Source organism: Natator depressus, chromosome 3, assembly GCF_965152275.1.
Source record: "Natator depressus isolate rNatDep1 chromosome 3, rNatDep2.hap1, whole genome shotgun sequence".
Classification (NCBI taxonomy): domain Eukaryota; kingdom Metazoa; phylum Chordata; order Testudines; family Cheloniidae; genus Natator; species Natator depressus.
In genome coordinates, this window is record NC_134236.1 from 8152640 (window position 1) to 8175423 (window position 22784).

The window sequence follows — 22784 nt, forward strand, 5'->3', positions numbered from 1 at the left end:
CATAGGCCAGGAGGTGCTCAGGACACCTGCCTCCTGCCACATGGTGCGGGCATATCGCCAGCATCAAGAGGACTTCAGGGCCATCTTTTCTGAGGCTCCGAGAAGCTCCAGGTGCAGCCTGACAGTTCCGCAGGTGCTTGGTAATTCTGACAATCACAGCCCAGGGGGCCTCAAATTGGACACCCCAAATCTAACTGTGAAACGTTTGGCCTAAAAAACGGAGCGAAAGTCCATAAAATGCAAGGACATAGTCTAGTCTTATTTTTTACTATTGGCATTTATGGCAACAGGCCCGATCTCCGATTGTGCTGAGCACGGTACAGCTACGTAACAAAAAGATGGCCTTGCTTCCTCCCAGTCGAAATTATTTGGGACTTTCACCCCTCTTCATCAGACCTGCAGTCGGAGGTGTGATGACGACACATGTAGCCATACCTGAGTTAGCTTTCATCGTGCTACCGAGCTCCGGCACCAATCGCAGTGAAGCTGCTAGCTCAGGCCAGCCGCTCAAGTACATACCCAGGACGGGGCTGTACAGCTCATGCTGCTGCCCATTCTGCCCCAGCTTTCACTGCTATCGTTATGTGAACTAGCTAGATCAGGCGTCTAGTCTGGATTCTAGCCCCTCGCCCCCCTGCCCATCCCAGGTATTCCCCATCACCTGGATGGTGCGTCTCCTGCTGCGACCTCATCTCGGCAGGAAGGAGGCAGCCGGGGTTGCGCCGGGCCCACTCGGTCAGCAGGGAGATGTTGTGGATCTGGGCCTGCATGTCGTAGAGCAGCGCGGCTTGGATGTGCCGCAGCGTGCTGGCCTCGTCGTAACGCTGCTCCAGCTCCTGGACCCGCTGCTCCACCGTGGAGTTCCGGCTGTTCTTCTCCTCGTGCTTCAGGGGAGCCAAGGAACCAAAGAAGTGTTAGCTGCAGGCAGTGCGGAGGATTCAGCATAGTGGGGGATGTCACAGGAGATAACAGGGCAAAGGACAACGTGGGCCAGTGGACTGGAAACCAGCTGACAGCCAGGGCAGAGCCACGAACACCAGGGAACGTGATCCTGGTCAGTGACAGGTGCATTCTGCACCAGCCTTCTAAACAGAGCTAAGGGGCAGCCCCAGGTAGCAGCCTGTTCTCTACGTGACAATGCACCCTAAAGGAAAGGCTGTTCACCCCTGGTCAGACAGGGATGGAAACAGCCATCCCGGCCACAGCTGCTACTGGGTCTTCAGAAAGCAGCTGTCAGGAATACTAATAATAATCTGATAAGTAAGCTGGAGAAATGCAGGCTTGATGGAACTACCACTAAGTGGATACATAATTGATTCAACAACCACAAAGAGTAACTAGTAATGGAACGATGTCAGATTGGAGGGAGGTCTCAAGTGGGGTTCCACAGGGATCTGTTCTGGGTCCGCTGGTGTTTAACATCTTTATCAGTGACCTGGATGTAGGACTAGAGAGCACGTTGATCAAATTTGCAGATGACACAAAGCTGTTGGGGGTTGTAAACACTTTGGAGGATAGAGCTAAGATTCAGAGGGATCTTGATAAATTGGAGAACTGGGCTATAGACAACACAATGAAATTCAGCAAAGACAAGTGGCAGGTGCTACGCATTGGGAAGAAAAAACAAATGCACAAATACAGGATGGGAGATAACTGGCTCGGCAGCAGCACTGCTGAGAAGGAGCTGGGAGTTGTGGTGGATCACAACCTCAACATGAGTCAGCAGTGCGATGCTGTTGCAAAAAAAGGAAACAAAATTTTAGATTGTATTAACAGAGGCATAGCAAGCAAGTCACAGGAGGTGATAGTACCGCTCTCCTCGGTTCTGGTTAGGCCTCAGCTGGAGGACTGTGTCCAGTTTTGGTCACCAATGTATAGAAAGGATGAAGAGACACAGGAAAGGATCCAGAGGAGAGCGACGAAGATGATCAAAGGGACGGAATGCAAGCCCTATGAGCACAGGCTGAAGGATCTGGGTATATTTAGTTTGGAGAAGAGGAGATGATAGCAGTCTTCAAATATATTAAAGGCTCCCATAAAAAAGATGGAGAAAAGCTGTTCTCTCTTGCCACAGAGGCCAGGGCGAGAGGCAAGGGGTCAAACTCCAGCAGAGCAGATTTAGATTAAATCTCAGGAAAAACTTCCTCATTGTAAGAACAGCAGGACAATGGAGCAGACGCCTGGGGAGGTCGTGGAAGCTCCTTCACGGGAGGATTTCAGAAGGAGCCTGGATAGCATCTGTCTGGGGTGGTTTAAACACAACAAATCCTGCGTCTTGGCAGGGTTTACATTAGATGACCCTTGCAGTCCCTTCTAACCCTCTGGTTCTATGATTCTCTGACTCGATAATGTTACTGCTTTTGGCCTGAGCCGCTAGCCAAAAGTTTGGGGTCTAGTAAGTTGTTCCAGCTGGGCATAGAAGCTGGTGATAGGTGTTTCTCTGATGCAGTTTTGTTTATTTACGAAGAACAGACACAGAGCTATGTCTTAGCTAGAGGGATCCAAGAACAAGCAGAGCAATTTGTTAGCCTTCAGCCCCAAGCCTCTTTAGCCAACAGACCCAAACACTCTCACTAGCTTTTTCCAGGGTCACACTGTGCTCACAGGTTACTGCTGGGCTTTCCTGCCTTTTGCTTCTGCCTCTCTGTTCTTGTCTGTTCTCAGTTTTCGGTGTATTCTCTCTTTTCCTCCCTCCCCCCACTTACCCAAAACAATACTAAGCCAAAAGCTCCTGGGTGGGTTCGCACACACCTTTTGTCTCAGTTGGTGGCTCATACTCACAGATATGTTAATTGAAGGGTGAGTTCACGCCTATCGATCTCAATGTTTTAGCTCAATCCGTAACAAGGTTTCACTCAGCTCATAACAGTAATACCAAGCTCTTCTATATTTCATCTGTAGATCTTAAAGTACTTTATGAAGGAGGTCAGTATCACCATCCCCATTTTACAAATGGGGAAACCGAGGCACAGAGAGGTGAAATTGACTTGCCCAAGATCACCCAGCAGAGCCGAGACTAGAACTAAGGTCGCCTGAGTCTTAGTCCCGTGCTCCATCCCGTAGGCTACACTGCACAAAGATGTAGCCAGACCCCGGATTATGAACTCGGGTAATGACTGGCAGATATACCGCCTCAATCAAGGGAGCCAATATTACCTCTGGCATCGTGTCCCGTTGTTTTCCCAATTTACCTCCATCACCCCCATGAGATCTTCTGCGAGCTCACTCCCATTCACGTGCCCAATCGCCATCAGAACCTGGTCTCGTAACGCACCTGCACCAGTGTTTAACAATGTTGGGAGCCCTAGTGTAGACAAGGATGCTGCAGCTAGCAGTATTTTTAACACCGCATCCATCAGACTTGCTTGGAGCTTGTTTTAACTGGCTACTGAAAAAGTCCTCAGTACGGTTTGTTCTTGTCTGAACTTGCAGCTAAACTGTGTCTGGCTGCATCCATTGTTGACATCCATCAGCAGACCACTGGATATGTTCTTAGGGCAAGCTCCTACGGATCCAGTCCTGGAAGGTGCTAAGTGCTTTCAATGTACATTGACATCAATCACAGCTGACAGTATTCAGGACCTTAGAGCGTTGGGTTTGGAAGGAATAATGATGCTAAGAGGCACTTGGATATGTGGTGACAGAAAAATATCATATTGCCTCTATATAAATCTATGGAACGCCCACATCTTCAATACTGCATGCAGATGCGGTCGCCCCATCTCAAAAAAGATATATTGGAATTGGAAAAGGTACAGAAAAGGGCAGCTAGAATGATTAGGGGTCTGGAACAGCTTCCATGTGAGGAGAGATTAATAAGACTGGGACTTTTCAGTTTGGAAAAGAGACAACTAATGGGGGATAAGATTGAGGTCTATAAAATCATGACTGGTGTAGAGAAAGTAAATAAGGAAGTGTTATTTACCCTTTCACATAACACAAGAACTAGGGGCCACCAAATGAAATTAACAGGCAGCAGGTTTAAAACAAACAAAAGGAAGTATTTCTTCACACAACGCACAGTCATCTCGTGGAACTCCTTGCCAGAGGATGTTGGGAAGGCCAAGACCACAACAGGGTTCAAAAAAGAACTAGATAAGTTCATGGAGGACAGGTCCATCAATGGCTATTAGCCAGGATGGACAGTGATGGTGTCCCTAGCCTCTGTTTGCCAGAAGCTGGGAATGGGAAACCAGAGATGGATCACTTGATGATTCCCTGTTCTGTTCACTCCCTCTGAAGCACCTGGTGTTGGCTACTGTTGGAAGACAGGATACTGGGCTAGATGGACCTTTGGTCTGACCCAGTGTGGCCATGCTTATGTTCTTATGTGTCGCCTTACCAATGAATAACAGCAAGTACAAGGCCTGCCTGTGTTCTCCACTCCCCATGACCACCCCCTCCTGCTCCTGTGATTCTTGTGACTTATATGAACAGTCGTCTTCCATGCCTGAAGTCGGCGAATGGGACTTCTTGATATGCACTCCTGTTACAAAGACTTTGATTTGACCAAGAAACACACCCATCAGGGATGCATGGAAAGCAGCCCTTGATCACCTGGAGTTGTTCATCAAATGTTCTTTTATCATTTTCCTGAGTGAGTTCATTTGAGAGCATAGCGATTATCTGGTTTCACCCACATAGTTGTTGGGGCATTTAGTGCACTGGCTGAGGTACACTACATGCGGTGATTGGCATGTGCAGGAACCATGGATCTTGAAAGGATTCTGGAACCCTACAGAGAACTATATACAAGAAACCCACGGATCACCACACCTATCTTCATAGATCCAGTAACCACCCCAAACACACCGAGCAGTCTGTTATCTAAAGCCAGGCCCTCAGATACCACAGAATATGCTCTGAGGAGAAAGTCCGAGATATACACCTTAACACACGCTAAACCACTTTCACCAAACAAGGATACTCCATCAGAGAAATAGATCACATCATGGAATGGGCCACTCAAATAGCCCGAGAGAACCTACTTCAATATAGAAATAAAAACCCCTCTGACTACACACCCCTAGTTGTCACCTACCACCCCACAATGGAACCCATATGGGGTATCATCAAACAGCTACAGCTCATACTCAATAGGGACCTTATCCTGAACCCCCGCTTCTGGTCTTCAAACAACCCCTCAGTCTCTCCAAGCTCATCATCAGAAGCAAGCTCCCCAGAGACCAGGACACACCAATTCAAACTGGCACCAGACCCTGCCAGAACAACAGATGCCAAACCTGCAGCCATACCTCCACCACTACGATGATCAACACCCTGCACAAAACACCTGTCAAGATCCAGGAGTCCGACACATGCCTATCACAAGATGTGGCGTATCGCATCCAGTGCACTAAACACCCCAATAGCAACTATGTGGGTGAAACGAGACAATCCCTGCACTATCGCCCGTGGCTGAACACTTTACACAGAGCCATCACTCTATAGCTGATCTCTCAGTCCTCGTCCTCAAAGGAAACCTGCACAACACATTCAAAAGACCAGCCTGGGAGCTGAAATTCATAACTTTGCTGGACACTAAAAAGCACGGTCTTAATAAAGACGCTGGATTTATGGCTTATTACAACAATCTGTAACTCACTAACCCCCCTTTCGTCCTATGACTATGAGGGAGTTAACAGGCCACTTCACCTCAAATGGTCCCTTAGACGATGCGCTATCTACTTGGGCTAAACTATCTGTTTGGTCCTGTATTTAGCTGTGACACGCTCAGCTGAAGCAGAGCTCTGTGTCGCTCGAAAGCTTGTCTCTCACCAGCAGAAGCTGGTTTAACAAAAAGCCTATAAAGCTGCAGCTCCTGCATGTGCCTGACTTATCTTGTCCTTCGCAGTGGAAGGAAACCCTTATTCACTTGTGCTACACCCTTTGTCCACCAGATGGCACAACGGTCGTTAAAATTACGTCCACCCTCTGAGCCATCTATAAAAAAACCTACCAACAGCCCCTGAAAACTTTCAGTTTCAGTAAAATGCAGCTTCTTGAGCAGGTGCTCTGTAACTCCAATCGGGGCGCTGGAACGGGGGGAGCCAAGGAGCCATGGCCCATCCACTTTTCGCCATGGGCCTTCTTCCCCCCGAGGTCCCGCCCACCAGCTAGGCCGGAAGCTGGAGCCCGGCTCGGGTAAAAGTGGCCTGGGGAACTGTGGGGAGCCGTGGACCCTCCGCATGCCTGGGGTAGGGGTAGGAGGCTGAAAGCAACCCCCAGCCTATGTCCCCACCCCCTGGGTTCTCCGTCCAGGGTAGCTCTTACCATGGCCCGGCTGTGGCTGTTTGGCCCCCAAGGCCCTGCCACCAGGCCAGGCCGAAAACTGGAGCTGAGTTGGGGTAAGAGTCACGTGGGCAGCTGTAGGGAGCCACAGACCCTCCACCTGCCCTGGGTGAGGGGCCCGGTAGGCAGGGACACAGGCCGGGGACTGCTCTTAGGCCCCCCTACCCTGAGCAGGTGGAGGGTCCACAGCTCCCCAGCCTGGCTCCGGCTTCTGGCTTGGCTGGGGAGTGGGGGCCTCAGGGGAGGCGGCGGGGCAGGGGCAGGGCCATGGAGGGGGCGAGGCCTCGTGACCCCCTCACTTTTACAAAGAATCCATCACCCCTGACTCCAATCCTCTGCTTTTGTTATCACTGTGGTTAGATGTTGATAGATGTTTGGCTGTGTGTGTGTGTGGGTTTTGGCTGTGTGTGTGGCACAGCAGACCTTGAGCAAACTGCCCAATGACCACAAGATCTGTTAAGGGATGAAGGCACCCAGCCGGGTTTTTTGTCGATGCAGCAGGGTACTAGTATTCCGCAGACTTCACCAGACCACTAATACATGTATGCCCGCAACAATGGACCAGCTCAGTGAAGGCAGGACTTTCCGTTCCTCCCTAGGCCAGACATAAGAACGGCCCTACTGGGTCAGATCAAAGGTCCATCTAGCGAAGTATCCTGTCTTCCGACAGTGGCCAGTGCCAGGTGCCCCAGAGGGAATGAAGAGACCAGGTAATCATCAAGTGATCCATCCCCTGTCGCCCATTCCCAGCTTCTGGCAAACAGAGGCTAGGGACACCATCCCTGCCCATCCCAAAGATACTCCCTCTGAGATACATCTTTATATCCTGATACAAACAAGTTAGTACTGCCCCTCTGACATAGTTACTGTAGTTCTGCTCCCTGATGTGGCTAGCTATCACTCATTACCTTGCACATGTTGGTTTGATTAAAACATTTTTATTACATACTGTCATCCTGACCTTATCTTTTAGGAGGGATCAGTGTGTTCCTGTTATTCTTGGGAAACGTTTTTGTACAATTTTTGATACTGGAATGTTTTGATACCACTGGGATGTGTTTGCGTAAGTACTTTGTGACTAGCACTTCTTAGGAATGTGTATTTTTGCAGTATCAGCCCTGTTGTTGCCAGATTCTGTGAGCAGGTCCTGCCCCAGACCAGGCCTCTGACACAAGGGCTTATGTCTCAGGCTCTCTTCCTACTACAATCACCAGAGACCATTAAAAATAGTTTCCAGTATATTACTAGAGGCATTTCTACTGGACTCCCTACACTACTGGATCTATATTGTTACTCGGTTGTGCTGTCTGCTGTTCTATTCTCTGTCACTCAGTAGAGCTGGGTGATCTTCAGCACCGACTCTGAGTCGCGGGAACTCCATCAGAGCCAAAGATTTGAGGTTGAATGACCATGGAACACGTGTTCTGAGCAGAACTGAACTTCCTCCAGCTTTGTCATCCTTCATCGAGGTTCTTAGTCATGGTGCCCATCCCTGTTGTATCTGAGCCTCGGCCAAGGGATAGAGCAAAAATACAAGTGACTGACAGACCTCGGCCAGGAGCCAGATCCTCAGCAGGTGTCAATCAGGGTATCCCCATTGACATCAGTGGAGCTACATCATTTTGCACCAACTGTGGGTCTGGCCCTAGGTTTCCATCCCCCAACACAGTGGGAGCTATGGAGTATTTTGTCCCCTGCTCTTTCCTCCTTTGCTGCGTCTCTGGGAACACCACATCAAGTGCATTAAGTTCTGAAGGCAATGAGATTTGGGTTCTTCTAACGCCCTCCGGAGATGAGATCCAGGCCTTAGCCCTGCGAAGCCCCGTCTCCTGCTCCCACCATCTTCCCCCATGAAGGTGACAAGTCCATCGCTCCCAAGGAACTTAGCTGTCATGGGAGGTGGGTGCAGCAAAGAGGGGAGCAGCCTAGGTATCTTGGGAGCTGGAGGCCTGGGCCCCAGAAAACCTATAGAGGGCATCTGGAGAAGACACCCTCTGGGACTGGCCATCGTGGCCAAGGAAGTGGCCACCAGGAGCTGTACGATAGGTGAAGTCCCCTGTAATGCAATGTCCAGGTATGAGGGGTGCCCTACAGGGATAACACCCCTACCAGGGGATAATTAGGAATAACGGGATGACATTAAGCAAATGCAAATGTAGGTTGATTATGAGGGAAAACATCCTCCCAGTGAAATGGCCTGAATGCGAAACATTCTCCCCAAGGGAAGGGGTGAGAGCCCCCAAGCTTGGGACACTTGCAGCAGGATGGGTGAAAGCTCTGCTCCTGTGCGTAACTGCTGTATGTAGGTCTTGCTGAAGCCCTAGACATAACTAGCAGTGTGAACCAAAGTAGACCTGGCCTTGGCAGAAGAGTAACACACAGCGTATTGGCTAACCAAGTGAGCACGCTCCTGACTGGGGAACATGGTACAAGAACACCCAGAGCTCTCGAGTAACTACCTAAACAAATTCCCAAGGGATGGCCCAGGAACACACCGGCCCCTCGTAAGATAACGCTCGGATGACAGAGATGGAAAAGCATGTTTTGTTTGAACTAGCAGGTACAAGGTATAAGGGTGATAATGAACAACATCTGGAGTGTCATATGGAACTTGTTTGTATCGAGTTATAGGAGGGGCACCTTTGTCTCAGCCGAGGTGACCGAACCCTGGTGTCCTGACTGAGTCTTTGCCTTGTCACGGGCGTCCATGTGGTAGTGTCCCTGTGACCCGCTGGCCAGGGCACTAATGCTGTGCTTTACTGACAATAAGCCTGGCCGAGCACCTTTACCACTGAACTGAGCCTGGCGGTCTTTCATTACAATAACAGCAAGGCCGGCTGACTCAGCACGCGGCATCCCCTGAGACGGGGCTCCAAGAACACCAGCACTCAGCAGCTCACAACGCGGCACTGCCCCCCAGCAGGAGGAACCAGATGTGACCTAGGGGACCAGATCTCCCAACCCTTGCCTCCCTTTCTGGGCCCACGACTTTGTCCTCTTAGACACCAAAGTGCCAGTTTGACTGGTGTTATTCCCACTAATTATATGGACATACGAACAGTGGTGAGCTGGAGCCGGTTCGCTAGAACCGGTTGTTACATTTAGAAGCCCTTTTAGAACCGGTTGTTCCGCGAGGGAGAACCGGCTCTAAAAGGGTTTCGAAATTTAACCGGCCAAAAGTGGTGCCTTAGGCGCCGACTCCATGGGTGCTCCAGCCCTGGAGCACCCATGGAGAAAATTTGGTGGGTGCAGAGCCCCCACTGGCAGCTCCCTGCCCCGCGCCCGGCCCCAGCTCACCTCCTTCCGCCTCCTCCCCTGAACGTGCCGTCCCGCTCCTCCACCCCCGCAGCTTCCCATGAACCAGCTGTTGGCGCGGGAAGCCTGGGAGGGCTGAGAAGCAAGTGGTAGCTTCGCGCTCAGGCCCAGGGAAGCGGAGTGGAGGTGAGCTGGGGCGGGGGGGGGTGAGGGGGGCCGCCCGCGCCGCAGCAGGTAACCGGGGCGGGGGGAGGAGCAGGGGAACCGCTCCCCGCCCCAGCTCACCTCTGCCTCCCTGGGCCTGAGCAGGAAGCCGCCACCTGCTTCTCAGCCCTCCCCGACTTCCCGCGCCAACAGCTGATACGTGGGAAGCTGGGGGGGGGGGGGCGGGAGGGGGGAGAAGCAGAGCAGGGCGGCGCATTCAGGGGAGGAGGCAGAGGAGGAGCGGAGGTGAGCTGGGACCAGGCGCGGGGCAGGGAGCTGCCGGTGGGGGCTCTGCACCCACCAAATTCTCCCCGTGGATGCTCCAGCCCTGGAGCACCCAGGGAGTCGGCGTCTAAGGCGCCACTTTTGATGTGATCAGTGGGGGGAGCAGCCGCTCCCCCCAGCTACGCTCTCCCGCCCCAGGAGCCAGAGGGACCTGCCGGATGCTTCCTGGGAGCTGCCCCAAGTAAGCACCTCCGGGACTCCCCACCTCACCCCCTGGCAGGTCCCTCTGGTTCTTAGGGGCGGGGTGGGCACCCACTATGGTGGCCCACGAGACCCTCCTGCCTGGTTCTGGGAGCAGTCAGGGGACAGGCGAGGGGGGGGCAAGAGTCCTGGGAGGGGGGGCATCAAGGAACGTGGGGGGTTGGATGGGGCAGTGTAGCATTCATGCAAGGTTCATGCACTTGGCAACATTCAGGGCACACCCTGAGTGTTGTGTAGGAGCAGTGCACACACGGCTCCTCTCAAGGGCATGAACCTTGGAATCTCGCCCAGATGACATGAACCGTGGGAAGCCTCCCAGGACTGGGCTCAAGGCCCGAGAGCAAGAAATGCAGTAGATAGAAATTGGTAAATAAGAATATTATACAAAGTCAGTGTATTCCTTTTATCTGTTGGAGTATGTAATGCGCGGGGGGAGAGTGAGAAATAAAGGAAAGGGTGGAAAAGCTGACAGGCAGACCAGCCCGTCAGCAGACCAGCCTGCTTGCTTGCTTGAAGCTTGTCCTGTCTTGTATTTGAACCGCAACAGGGCAGGAGTCCCAGGGGGCAGGGGTGGGCAACGACCCCCTCGTGGGGTGAGGTGGGAACTGGTTGTTAAGATTTTGGCAGCTCATCACTGCATATAAATGGTCTAACATTGGGGCACCAAGGTGCAACATTGTGCCTGAAATTAACTGCACCCCCAGCCTTTCCACCTCTGAGATCAATGCCTCTGTATTCTGAGTCCTGATCCTCTAATGGGGCTGCCTCCCTTCTGCAGCTGCTAGTGTGAAACCCCAAATAGCAGTGCAAGATTGCTGCTGGTTAAATTTGCCATCCAGGGTATACAGACTATGCACCTCCACTTACGATCCACCCTGGATCTGTGACGACACGGCAGAGATGCTTGAATCTTCAGTTAGCTGAAGCTGTTTTTCAAGTGTCCACAATTTGGTCTCTTTTAGCTGACACTGATCATTCAAAGACCCAGCTTCCCCCATCCTTTCTAGCCAAGGAAAGTCATTCGGCATTTCTGCCACAGGATGGTGCAACTGCCATTCTGTTATAACTGTTTCTGCTGGCTTCAGGATTCACAGGAAAACTTTGGAGAACAATCTGGAGCCGATATTTGCTGTAATGCTCTTTGCCTAAGGTATTCATGGATTTTCACTGGAATCCTGATAATACTTTCCCCAAGTCGGTATTTGATTACGCTGAGTGCTACCCAACAATCTGCATAATTCAATGCAGCCAGCCAATCTGCAGTGCCATTTGACAGCAAAGATTTACGAGGTTCAATAACAACGTGAAACCTTTTCTCACCTGGACTGAACTCTCTCTGGCTGTGTAATAAATCACAAGGACTAGACGATCCAACTCTGTTTGTCACATCGTTTTGATTATTGATTTATAGTGTATTGGTTGTGGCTGTGTCAATAAACTGCATCTGAAGGAATACTGGAGTTCATCTGCTCCTGCCCCTTGATTTCCAACAGCCCTCAGACTCCTTAGAATCACAGAAGATCAGGGTTGGAAGGGACCTCAGGAGATCATCTAGTCCAGTCCCCTGCTCAAAGCAGGACCAATCCCCAACTCAATCATCCCAGCCAGGGCTTTGTCAAGCCGGGCCTTAAAAACCTCTAAGGATGGAGATTCCACCACCTCCCTAGGTAACCCATTCCAGTGCTTCACCACCCTTCTAGTGAAACAGTGTTTCCTAATAGCCAACCTAGACCTCCCCCACTGCAACTCGAGACCATTGCTCCTTGTTCTGTCATCTGCCAAACCCCTTCAGGTAGCTGAAGGCTGCTATCAAATTCCCCCTCACTCCTCTCTTCTGCAGACTAAATAATCCCAGTTCCTTCAGCCTCTCCTCGTAAATCATGTCACAGTCAAGTCCTTGTCACATCACAACTGGTTAACACACAGTGAGTTGGTTGAGTTCAGGATCCTGACACAGGGAAAAAAGGTAAGCAGCAGGATACAGACCCTGGACTTCAGGAAAGCAGACTTCGACTCCGTCAGGAAGCGGATGGGTAGGATCCCCTGGGGGACTAACATGAAGGGGAAAGGAGTCCAGGAGAGCTGACTGTATTTCAAGGAATCCCTGTTGAGGTTACAGGGACAAACCATCCCGATGAGTCAAAAGAATAGTAAATATGGCAGGCGACCAGCTTGGCTTAACGGTGAAATCCTAGCGGATCTTAAACATAAAAAAGAAGCTTACAAGAAGTGGAAGGTTGGACACATGACCAGGGAAGAGTATAAAAATATTGCTCGGGCATGTAGGAATGAAATCAAGAGGGCCAAATCGCACCTGGAGCTGCAGCTAGCAAGAGATGTCAAGAGTAACAAGAAGGGTTTCTTCAGGTATGTTGGCAACAAGAAGAAAGCCAAGGAAAGTGTGGGCCCCTTACTGAATGAGGGAGGCAACCTAGTGACAGAGGATGTGGAAAAAGCTAATGTGCTCAATGCTTTTTTTGCCTCTGTCTTCACTAACAAGGACAGCTCCCAGACTGCCGCGCTGGGCATCGCAACATGGGGAGTAGATAGCCAGCCCTCCGTGGAGAAAGAGGTGGTTAGGGACTATTTGGAAAAGCTGGACGTGCACAAGTCCATTGGGCCAGACGAGTTGCATCCGAGAGTGCTAAAGGAATTGGCGGATGTGATTGCAGAGCCATTGGCCATTATCTTTGAAAACTCGTGGCGAACGGGGGAAGTCCTGGATGACTGGAAAAAGGCTAATGTAGTGCCAATCTTTAAAAAAGGGAAGGAGGAGGATCCTGGGAACTACAGGCCAGTCAGCCTCACCTCAGTCCCCGGAAAAATCATGGAGCAGGTCCTCAAGGAATCAATCCTGAAGCACTTACACGAGAGGAAAGTGATCAGGAACAGTCAGCATGGATTCACCAAGGGTAGGTCATGCCTGACTAATCTAATCGCCTTCTATGATGAGATTACTGGTTCTGTGGATGAAGGGAAAGCAGTGGATGTATTGTTTCTTGACTTTAGCAAAGCTTTTGACACTGTCTCCCACAGTATTCTTGTCAGCAAATTAAAGAAGTATGGGCTGGATGAATGCACTCTAAGGTGGGTAGAAAGTTGGCTAGATTGTCGGGCTCAACGGGTAGTGATCAATGGCTCCATGTCTAGTTGGCAGCCGGTGTCAAGTGGAGTGCCCCAGGGGTCGGTCCTGGGGCCGGTTTTGTTCAATATCTTCATAAATGATCTGGAGGATGGTGTGGATTGCACTCTCAGCAAATTTGCAGATGATACTAAACTGGGAGGAGTGGTAGATACGCTGGAGGGCAGGGATAGTATACAGAGGGACCTAGACAAATTGGAGGATTGGGCCAAAAGAAATCTGATGAGGTTCAATAAGGATAAGTGCAGGGTCCTGCACTTAGGACGGAAGAACCCAATGCACAGCTACAGACTAGGGACCGAATGGCTAGGCAGCAGTTCTGCGGAAAAGGACCTAGGGGTTACAGTGGACGAGAAGCTGGATATGAGTCAGCAGTGTGCCCTTGTTGCCAAGAAGGCCAATGGCATTTTGGGATGTATAAGTAGGGGCATAGCGAGCAGATCGAGGGACGTGATCGTTCCCCTCTATTTGACATTGGTGAGGCCTCATCTGGAGTACTGTGTCCAGTTTTGGGCCCCACACTACAAGAAGGATGTGGATAAATTGGAGAGAGTCCAGCGAAGGGCAACAAAAATGATTAGGGGTCTGGAATACATGACTTATGAGGAGAGGCTGAGGGAACTGGGATTGTTTAGTCTGCAGAAGAGAAGAATGAGGGGGGATTTGATAGCTGCTTTCAACTACCTGAGAGGTGGTTCCAGAGAGGATGGTTCTAGACTATTCTCAGTGGTAGAAGAGGACAGGACAAGGAGTAATGGTCTCAAGTTGCAGTGGGAGAGGTTTAGGTTGGATATTAGGAAAAACTTTTTCACTAGGAGGGTGGTGAAACACTGGAATGCCTCTAGTCTAGGGAGGTGGTAGAATCTCCTTCCTTAAAAGTTTTTAAGGTCAGGCTTGACAAAGCCCTGGCTGGGATGATTTGATTGGGGATTGGTCCTGCTTTGAGCAGGGGGTTGGACTAGATGACCTCCTGAGGTCCCTTCCAACCCTGATATTCTATGATTCTATGAGTGTGTGGGACATTGCACCTGGCATTTTTACTTTGGAGAATAAACAGGAAGAACAGATGAACTCTTAATAATGAGAGACTGTCACCTTCACAGGACTCTCCCTCTCTGTCTGACTGCCTGAGGGTATTACATGGCTTTCCATCACGATAGTATCTGAGCACCTCTCCATCTTTAATGTGCTTATCCTCCCAACTGCCCTGCCTCCCAGGGGACTGGTACCCCCCAGTGTTGATAAATGCAAAGCAATGCACATTGGAAAGCATAATCCCAACTATCCATACACAATGATGGCGTCTAAATTAGCTGTTCCCACTCAAGAAGGAGATCATGGAGTCATTTTGGATAGTTCTCTGAAAACATCCACTCCATGTGCAGCAGTAGTCAAAAAAATGAACAGAATGTTAGGAATCATTAGGAAAGGGACAGATAATCAGAAAAAAATATCATAATGCCTCTGTATAAATCCATGGTACGCCCGCACCTTGAATAGTATTGTGCAGATCTCTTTGCCCCATCTCAAAAGAGATATATTAGAATTGGAAAAGGTACAGAAAAGGGCAACAAAAATTATTAGGGGTATGGAACAGCTTCCAGATAAGGAGAAATTAAAAAGACTGGAACCGTTCAGCTTGGAAAAGAAGCAACTAAGGGGGATATGATAGAGGTCTACAAAATCATGACTAGTGTGGAGAAAGTAAATAAGGAAGTGTTATTTACTCCTTCTCATAACACAAGAACCAGGGGTCACCCAACGAAATTAATAGGCAGCAGGATGAAAACAAATGAAAGGAAGTATTTCTTCACACAATGCACCGTCAACCTGTGGAACTCATTGCCAGGGGATGTTGTGAAGGCCAAGACTATAACTGGATTCAAAAATGAATTAGATAAGTTCATGAAGGATAGGTCCATCAATGGCTATTAGATGGTCAGAGATGCAATGCCATGCTCTGGGCGTCCCTAAATGTCTGACTGCGAGAAGCTGGGAATGGACGAAAGGAGATGCATAACTCGGTGATCGCCTGTTATGTTCATTCCATCTAAAGCATCTGGCATTGGCCACGCTTGGAAGACAGGATACTGACTAGATGGACCAGCCAATTACTAGCCAGCTAATGTTCAAAAATAACAATCAAACCAGTGAAACCAGCTAGCCATAACAAGCTGCTTTCAGTCACATGATCACATCTCAACCAATGGGGTTGCATTTGGCAATCCCACAGGATAGAAACGAACATGCTCGCAGCATGGAGTACGTGAGCAGAGAGAAGCGTCTGAGGGGATGCCGAGTGGCTGTGAGACCTTAGGCTAGGATTCCAATAACACAGCTACAGACTAAGCTTGCTCCATATGACAGGCAGCATGGTCCGATGGACAGGGAACTGGACAAGGGTTTTACTCCTTGCTTTGCTCTGTACCCTTGAGCAAGCAGTAGAGAGGTTATTTGACCTCTGTATTCGGCACTGGTGCGACCACTGCTGGAATCCTGTGACCAGTTCCAGTGCCCACAATTCAGGAAGGATGTTGATAATTGGGGAGGGTTCAGAGAAGAGCCATGACTGATTAAAGGATTAGAAAACCTCCCTTATAGTGATAGACTTATGGAGCTCAGTCTATTTAGCTTCACAAAGAGAAGGTTATGGGGTGACTTAATCAGAGTCTCTAAGTACCTGCACGGGGAATAAATATTTAATCATGGGATCTTCAATCTAGCAGAGAAAGGTCTAACATGGTCCAATGCGTGGAAGGTGAAGCTAGACAAATTCAGACTGGAAATAAGGCGTACATTTTTCACAGTGGCAAAGAATCCTGTGGCACCTTATAGACTAACAGACGTATTGGAGCATAAGCTTTCGTGGATGAATACCCACTTCGTCGGAGGCATCACGAAATATTCACCCACAAAAGCTTATGTTCCAATACGTCTGTTAGTCTATAAGGTGCCACAGGACTCTTTGCCACTTTTACAAATCCAGACTAACCCGGCTACCCCTCTGATTTTTAACAGTGACAGTAATTAACCACTGGAAAAATTTACCAAGGGTTGTGATGGATTCTTCCTCACAGACAATTTTTAAATCAAGGGTGGGTGTTTTTCTACGAGATCTGCGCTAGGAGTTATTTTGGGGAAGTTCTCTGGCGTGGTTTACATAGATGATCACACTGGATGACCACAGTGGTCCCTTCTGGTCTTGGAACCTTTGAAACATGCCACGGCTCTGTGACTCAGTTTCCCCATCTGTAATATGGGACTGTGATACTCACTGACTTTTGTAAAGCCCTTAGAGATTTAGGGATGAAATCTGCTATGGAAGAGTTAAGTAATATTGTTTGACAGGAGCAACAATTGGCCCCAAATCGATTATGAAACTACAACAAACTCCCTTTCTTGTGTAGCGATTGGTGTTTCTTGCAGTCCTCCGCCTGGTAAGTCTGTGAACTTGCTTAGATTGGTGTTCTTCATTTATATTATCTAGTGCTTAGGAGCCCTGGCCATTGATCAGGACGCTAGTGTGGCAGAAAGTCCTTTATGTACCCACTGTCCTGATTTCAGCTAGTGCCACATGGTCCTGCAGCCTATCAGAGGGGAGGGAGAAGGAACAGAACCACTGGGCCTTTGGTCAGTTCAGGAGAGCTCCTTGCAGTATGTGCTTCCAGCTCCTTTAAAATGTCCCAAGCAGTAGGGGTTCCATGGCTTCCCTTGAGAGACCAGGCTGTGGGATCCAGAGTAACGAAGAGATTCCTGATCTTCAACCTCCATGGTCCTTTGGGTAACTGCCCTGCACTCCGCCTGGCTACAGCCCCTTGGATCCCTCTCCTCCTCTGGAGTGGATTCCCCCCTTCACCAACTTCTAGATAAGCCTCCCCCACTGTGTCTGTTTCCCAGATCTGTTAAAAGACCCCCCCAGGTGCCCGATCCTCAGGAGGAGGAGTTCCACTGACACCAGCTAAGGATCTGGGCCCTGGCATATCGCAGTGCAAAAATAAACAAACGAATGAATCACCGTCCTCCACTGAGAGACTAGATGGGCTCCGAGCTGGGCAGAGGACAGATGGCCGGAGATCTCATTAAACCAAGCAGCATGCAGGGCAGTCTCTCACTAATCCTTCCAGAGGAGGGATCTGAGCTAGTCCATTGCTGCTACAGGACTCGCAGGCAGCTTAGCGGGGGAAATAACTGCAGTGCCCCTTTATCTGCGAAGTGCAGCCGTTGGGGTAAAGGCGGCCTGGGAGCAGACCTGGCTCATTCGTAAACAGTCACGTCACAACTGTTCGGGGGGTTACCAGGACTTTTCCACTGCCCCCGGGGGCTGGCGGTTACATAGTGGAGTCACTCCGGATTTACAGCACCATCAGAGCCAGCAGCAGCTGGCCTGGTGAGGCTGGGCAGAGGACAGATGGCCTGGTGAAGCTTTTTGGAAAAAGAGCAGCAATTTAGGAGGAAATGTGAACACATTGCAACAGGTGGAACTTGACCAAACCACGATGGGGGGCAGACCCAGGTGGGAGATGGATCGTTTGGAGGAACAAGGGGTTGCATCTGGGAGAAAGGACAGGGAAATGAACAACGGGAAAGAGAGGCTGGATGGCAGGAAAACGAGATGGGATCTATTCGACTGTGAAATAGTCTCCCAAGGGCCATGCAGGAAGCCCCATTGCTTGAGACATTTACAGCTGTGCTGGAGAAAGCCCTGGAGCACAGTGTGTAGGGAGCAACCCTTCATTGACAGGGGGTGGAGACAGGGCTTGTTGGGTCTCTTCCAATCTCCAACATCTGGGAACACAGAGAATGGAATTCCAGGCATCCCTGAGCACTTTGGGGATGTCTACACAGCAATCAGACACCTGTGGCTGGCCTGTGCCAGCTGACTTGGGCTAAAGAGCTGTTAATAGTGTAGACATTTGAGCTCAGGCTGGAGCCCGGGATTTAAGACCCTGTGAGGCAAGAGGGACCCAGAGCCTGGGCTGCAGCCCGAGTCTGAACAGCTACACCATAATGAAACAATCCCTTACACCAAGCCCTGGGAGCCTGAGTCAGCTGGGTGTCTAATTGCGGTGTAGAGGAACCAAAGGGTACATCAGCATGTCCATCCAGGGGCAGGACTCGATCCAGGACCAGACTGGGTTTCTTAGACCAAGGCCTGCAACGGGAACTCCTGTAGAGCCAGCCAAGCATGAAGTGCGGGGGAAGGGGAGAGAAAGCCATTCAGTGGCTGGATGGGGCACAGCAGGCCTGGGAAGCCTGGTGCGGGAGGGAGACAGGTTCTTGGGGGTACACGCTGACAACTCCCCAGCTGGTGCAGGCAGCCAGCCCTTTCCTCCTCTCTCTCCTTTCCAATACCATTAGCTCCGGGGTCTGAGAGGCTGCAGCGAGAGGCAGAGGCTCAGGGTCATCATGCCTCTCCTGAGGTACAATATTAACAGTGCCAGTGTCCAGCGTTTTTCCTCTCGTCACATCAATGTGATGCTTACCCACCCCACCCCGTTCTTTGCCCCATCTGCTTAGGAGCTGACTAGCCAGAAGCTTAAACCACTAGGTGCCAGATGTGCGCAGCTGGGGCCGTTCTGGTTGGGCACAGCTGGCTGTGTGCTGGCTCTTCAGAGCTGGACGCACGTGGCCCCTGCTCCATTGGCCAACACTGCCTAGCTGCCTCTCTGTACACAGGGGTGGGGAGGAGACTGCCCCAAGAGCGCGTCGGGCACAGTCCTCCTAGAAACTGTGGCCTCAAGCACTGACACCAACCTGCTGCAGGTGGGAATGGACGGGTATGCTCATTACGCTCGGGCCGCCATCAGAGGTTAGCGACCTAAAATGAGGAACACAGGGGGAAAGCGGCAGCCCCAGACAGAGCTTCTTTAGCATGAGTAACACTTCCTACAGCCTCTGGGCCTGGGGCAAAGACTGCCCAGTCCTAGCAGCAAGGCTGGGGGGCAAATAAATCATTTAGGGTCCAAACAGAAGGAGACTGTGCCTAGCTAAGGACGGGTGAAACCTTCGCAAGGGTTTCAGGATCCAGCTGGTAGTTGGGAAAAGGGCTGACAGATAACTTGAGGAACCTGGAGGCACATCCGCTTGTGACAAGGTCTGGTGGAGGATGGGGATGGAAAACAGGAAATACTGATCAAATGGACAGGGTGGAGGAGGAGGAGCAGAGCAAATGACAGAAGGGGAGAGGGTAAGAGAGAGGAAAGCAGAGGGTGGCTTTGAATGGCAGGAGCTACTCCTTGCAGGTGCCAGGACAGCTGAGAGACAGAGGGGACCAGCATGAACTGGGAGGATGACGAGGCAGGGTTCAAGTGGGAGGGATATTTGGGGAAGTTTGTTTTAATCACATGTAAGGGTCTAAATGAACTGAATGAATGCTTCCCTGACAGCTAGCTGGGAGCGGGAGAGACTTTGGATGTGTTTATGTAAATACAGTTTGCTCCTGCTCTGCTGAGATATCCAGCAGACAGACCCGTGTTTTGCTCAAAGTAATCAACTTTGGCTGGTGTTGGGTTACAAATCACTTTAGTACGGAATGCAGGGGTAGTGAAATGCTGTTACCAATATTGTGATTATAGGAATACAGGGAAGCAGGACTGTGCTTAATCTGTCCCAAATGAGGGGGGCTACCCTCAGCTGAAAGGACCTTGTTAAACCAGGGGCTCGAAGGCCAGAGCCCAGTGAAGGTAGCGGGGTAAGGACAGGTGTCCCAGCCAGGAGGATTGCAAACCCTCCCCAAGGGTTCCCCCTAGTCTGGTTTAACCTGTTCCTCCCCACTGTTCAAAGAAAGCACTAAATAGGCTTCATTAGGAGGCTCTTTTGTTATTTTAAATGCTCAATCAGAGCTGAAATCAGTTGCAATGGGGTAGTGTCTCTATCCCAGACTGCAAAGAGCTGAAAATCACTGAGACGGATATACAGAGATCACAGCAGAAAGGCAGGTGGCAGCCAGCAATGACTTACAGTCAGCTGGCGAATGAGTGGCTGGAGAGGCGCAGCGAGCGGCAGATGAGCGCCCAAGCAGTGGCGCAAGTAACGTGCCTCCTTACCCCACCCAGGGGGTGAGGTGAACTCTGCAGCTGCACCTCTGAACTCTGGGTCTGCGCTGAGCAAGGACAGCAACTGTGAGTGAGGTGCAGGGGCAGAGAAGGATTAGGTATGTTAAAGGGACTTTTGGTTTGCTGGACTTTAGAACCTGAGGTGAAAAGGGCACTACCCAACTTACTTGGGCTTGGGGCTTTTGCTCATGGCTTATGAACTCCGTTTGTGGTGTTTTCCCAAATTAACACCAAGTTACTTCCTCTCTTGCTAGCACAGAGTCTGAGTGTAGAAAAGAAACTTAATAAAAGGAGGGAAGTATTGCCTCTCAGAGGCACCTAGGGGTTGGTGCATAATTTTCCCAGGTTACTGGGTGGGGGCTTGTGCCAGTTCTGTGTTGTATCCATGGAAAGGAACCCCTAGATATTGAACCTGGCCCAGTTGCTGCTGGCTCCACCTGGAAGAAGGGTTACATTTTAAGGGGGCTTGACTGGTCAGTACCCCTCACAAGCACATCTTGAGTAATTCACAAAGTTGGGAAAACAATCCTGCTATATTTTTGAGGAAAATCACTGTTTGTATAATGGTGAATACGTCAGGTTGGTTGGGCCCTGACTCAGCAGCCCCTAGCTGAGGGGGTTGCAGCCTTGGCCAATGATTGGGCAAAATCACTGAGGCAAACATTGGAAAAGGTTGTGTTGTCCCATGCTACGTCAAGCTCCTATCGCAAGTTAAAGTTACTTGCTGGTGGTCCTAACCCAATACCTGGGGAAGAGGCATTTGAAGCCTGGATAGAACATACCACTGAAATGCTGCAGGAGTGGGCTGTACCAGACGCAGAAACGTGAAGATGTCAAGTAGAGAGCCAAAGGGCCCAGCATTCGACGTGATTCGCACCCTGAAGCTCGCTAACCCTGGGGTCAGTGTGAAGGACTGCCTAGAGGTCCCTGATCACACCTTTGGGAGTGTAGAGGGCTCTGAGGACAGTTACTGTAAGTTCCTTAATTCCCGACAGCAAAGGCGGGGGGGGGGGGGGGAAAGAGAAGGTTTCAGCCTATATACGGAGGTGGAGAGAGACTGCTTCAGAGAGCTGTCCAGAGGGGAGCAGTGACTGCTGAGCAGATGGACCAGACCAGACCGGCTCAAATTGTAAGAGAAAAACTCAATATCAGAAGCTGATTCTAGTTCATCTCCAGTTAAGAGAGCGACAGAAACGTCCCCTGAGTTACTCCCAACTGACGTCAGCGAGGAGGAAGAAAGGCAGGCTGCCAGTGAGTTTTGGGAAGCCCAGACATCTGAGCCAGCCAGCACAGCACCTCTGCGGACAACCAATGTGCTGATGGTGAGCGCCGGAGAGGAACTTGCCCAACACACATAGCTGAGCTGCAAAGCACCACTGACCAAGCTAAGACTTCCAGGAGTAAGGAGCCTCTGCCTGTGGCGATGGAAAAGTCAGCCTTTAGAGCCACCAGCCCACGTGGGTGACAGGAGAAAAAGGACAATTCTTCTGCTCCTGGTGTGGTCAGGATGGGCACAGTGCAGCCAAGCGCCGTAATGAAGAAAAATCCCTCCTTAGTGTACGGAAAGCTGAGGACCAGTTGGGAAGGGGGTTGAGGAACTGCTGAAGGATCTGGGGGCCACCCAGACCCACAGGACTTGAAGGCTCTCCTGGAAAAGACTGTCCAACTGGGATGCCCTCAGGACTGAAAGGGCCTCGAGCAGAGGTCGCGGTGAGGATCAAAGGGACAGAACGTGAAGCAGTGCTTGGCACTGGATCTCAAGTGACGATTATATTTCAGTCCTTCTACCAATGGATGCTTAGGCACCTGTCTATACAGCCCCTGACTGGCCTTGGCCTGTGTGGCCTCAGCGTGGATGAATACCTCTACCAAGGGTACGTCATAGTGCACCTGGAATTCCCAGAGGAAGTGGCTGGGGTAAGAAGAGGTGGACACAGCTGCCTTAATATGCCCCGACCCTAAAGGAACCTCTGATGTGTCTGTGCTGATAGGGACCAACTCTAGTCTCTTCAAGGTACTCATGGATTACTGCAGACAACGAGCTGGGGACCAATACCTAAACACCCTTAAGATCCACACACTTTGTGCTGAAGCCTATAGAAAAGGGCAGGTATCAGTGCCAATGCAATCACTGTATATGTGATGAGAGAGAGGTGAAGTTCAGGGCTCAGAAAGGGTCCTGCCTGGACTGAGCTCAGACAGGCAAGAGAGGGTCAGTCTGAACAAGGTGGGCTGTTGGACTGAGCATGGCTGAATCAGGACACGAGCACGGGGCAGATGGAAAGGTCTCTGTGACTCAGGCCCAGGGACAAAACAATGACCTGGAAATCTGCCGGGAAGGCGATACATTG

At 50.5% G+C, this 22784-nt stretch overlaps 1 protein-coding gene across 1 annotated transcript in view; it reads right to left on the reverse strand.

Annotated features, from left to right (window-relative positions):
• LOC141984142 (fibrinogen-like protein 1) overlaps positions 1–22784 on the reverse strand; it is a 35512-nt gene that overhangs the window by 11172 nt on the left and 1556 nt on the right. The window contains exon 3 of the mRNA XM_074947086.1: positions 662–884. Within this exon, the coding sequence (XP_074803187.1) occupies positions 662–884 (223 nt within the window). The remainder of the gene's footprint in view (positions 1–661; positions 885–22784) is intronic.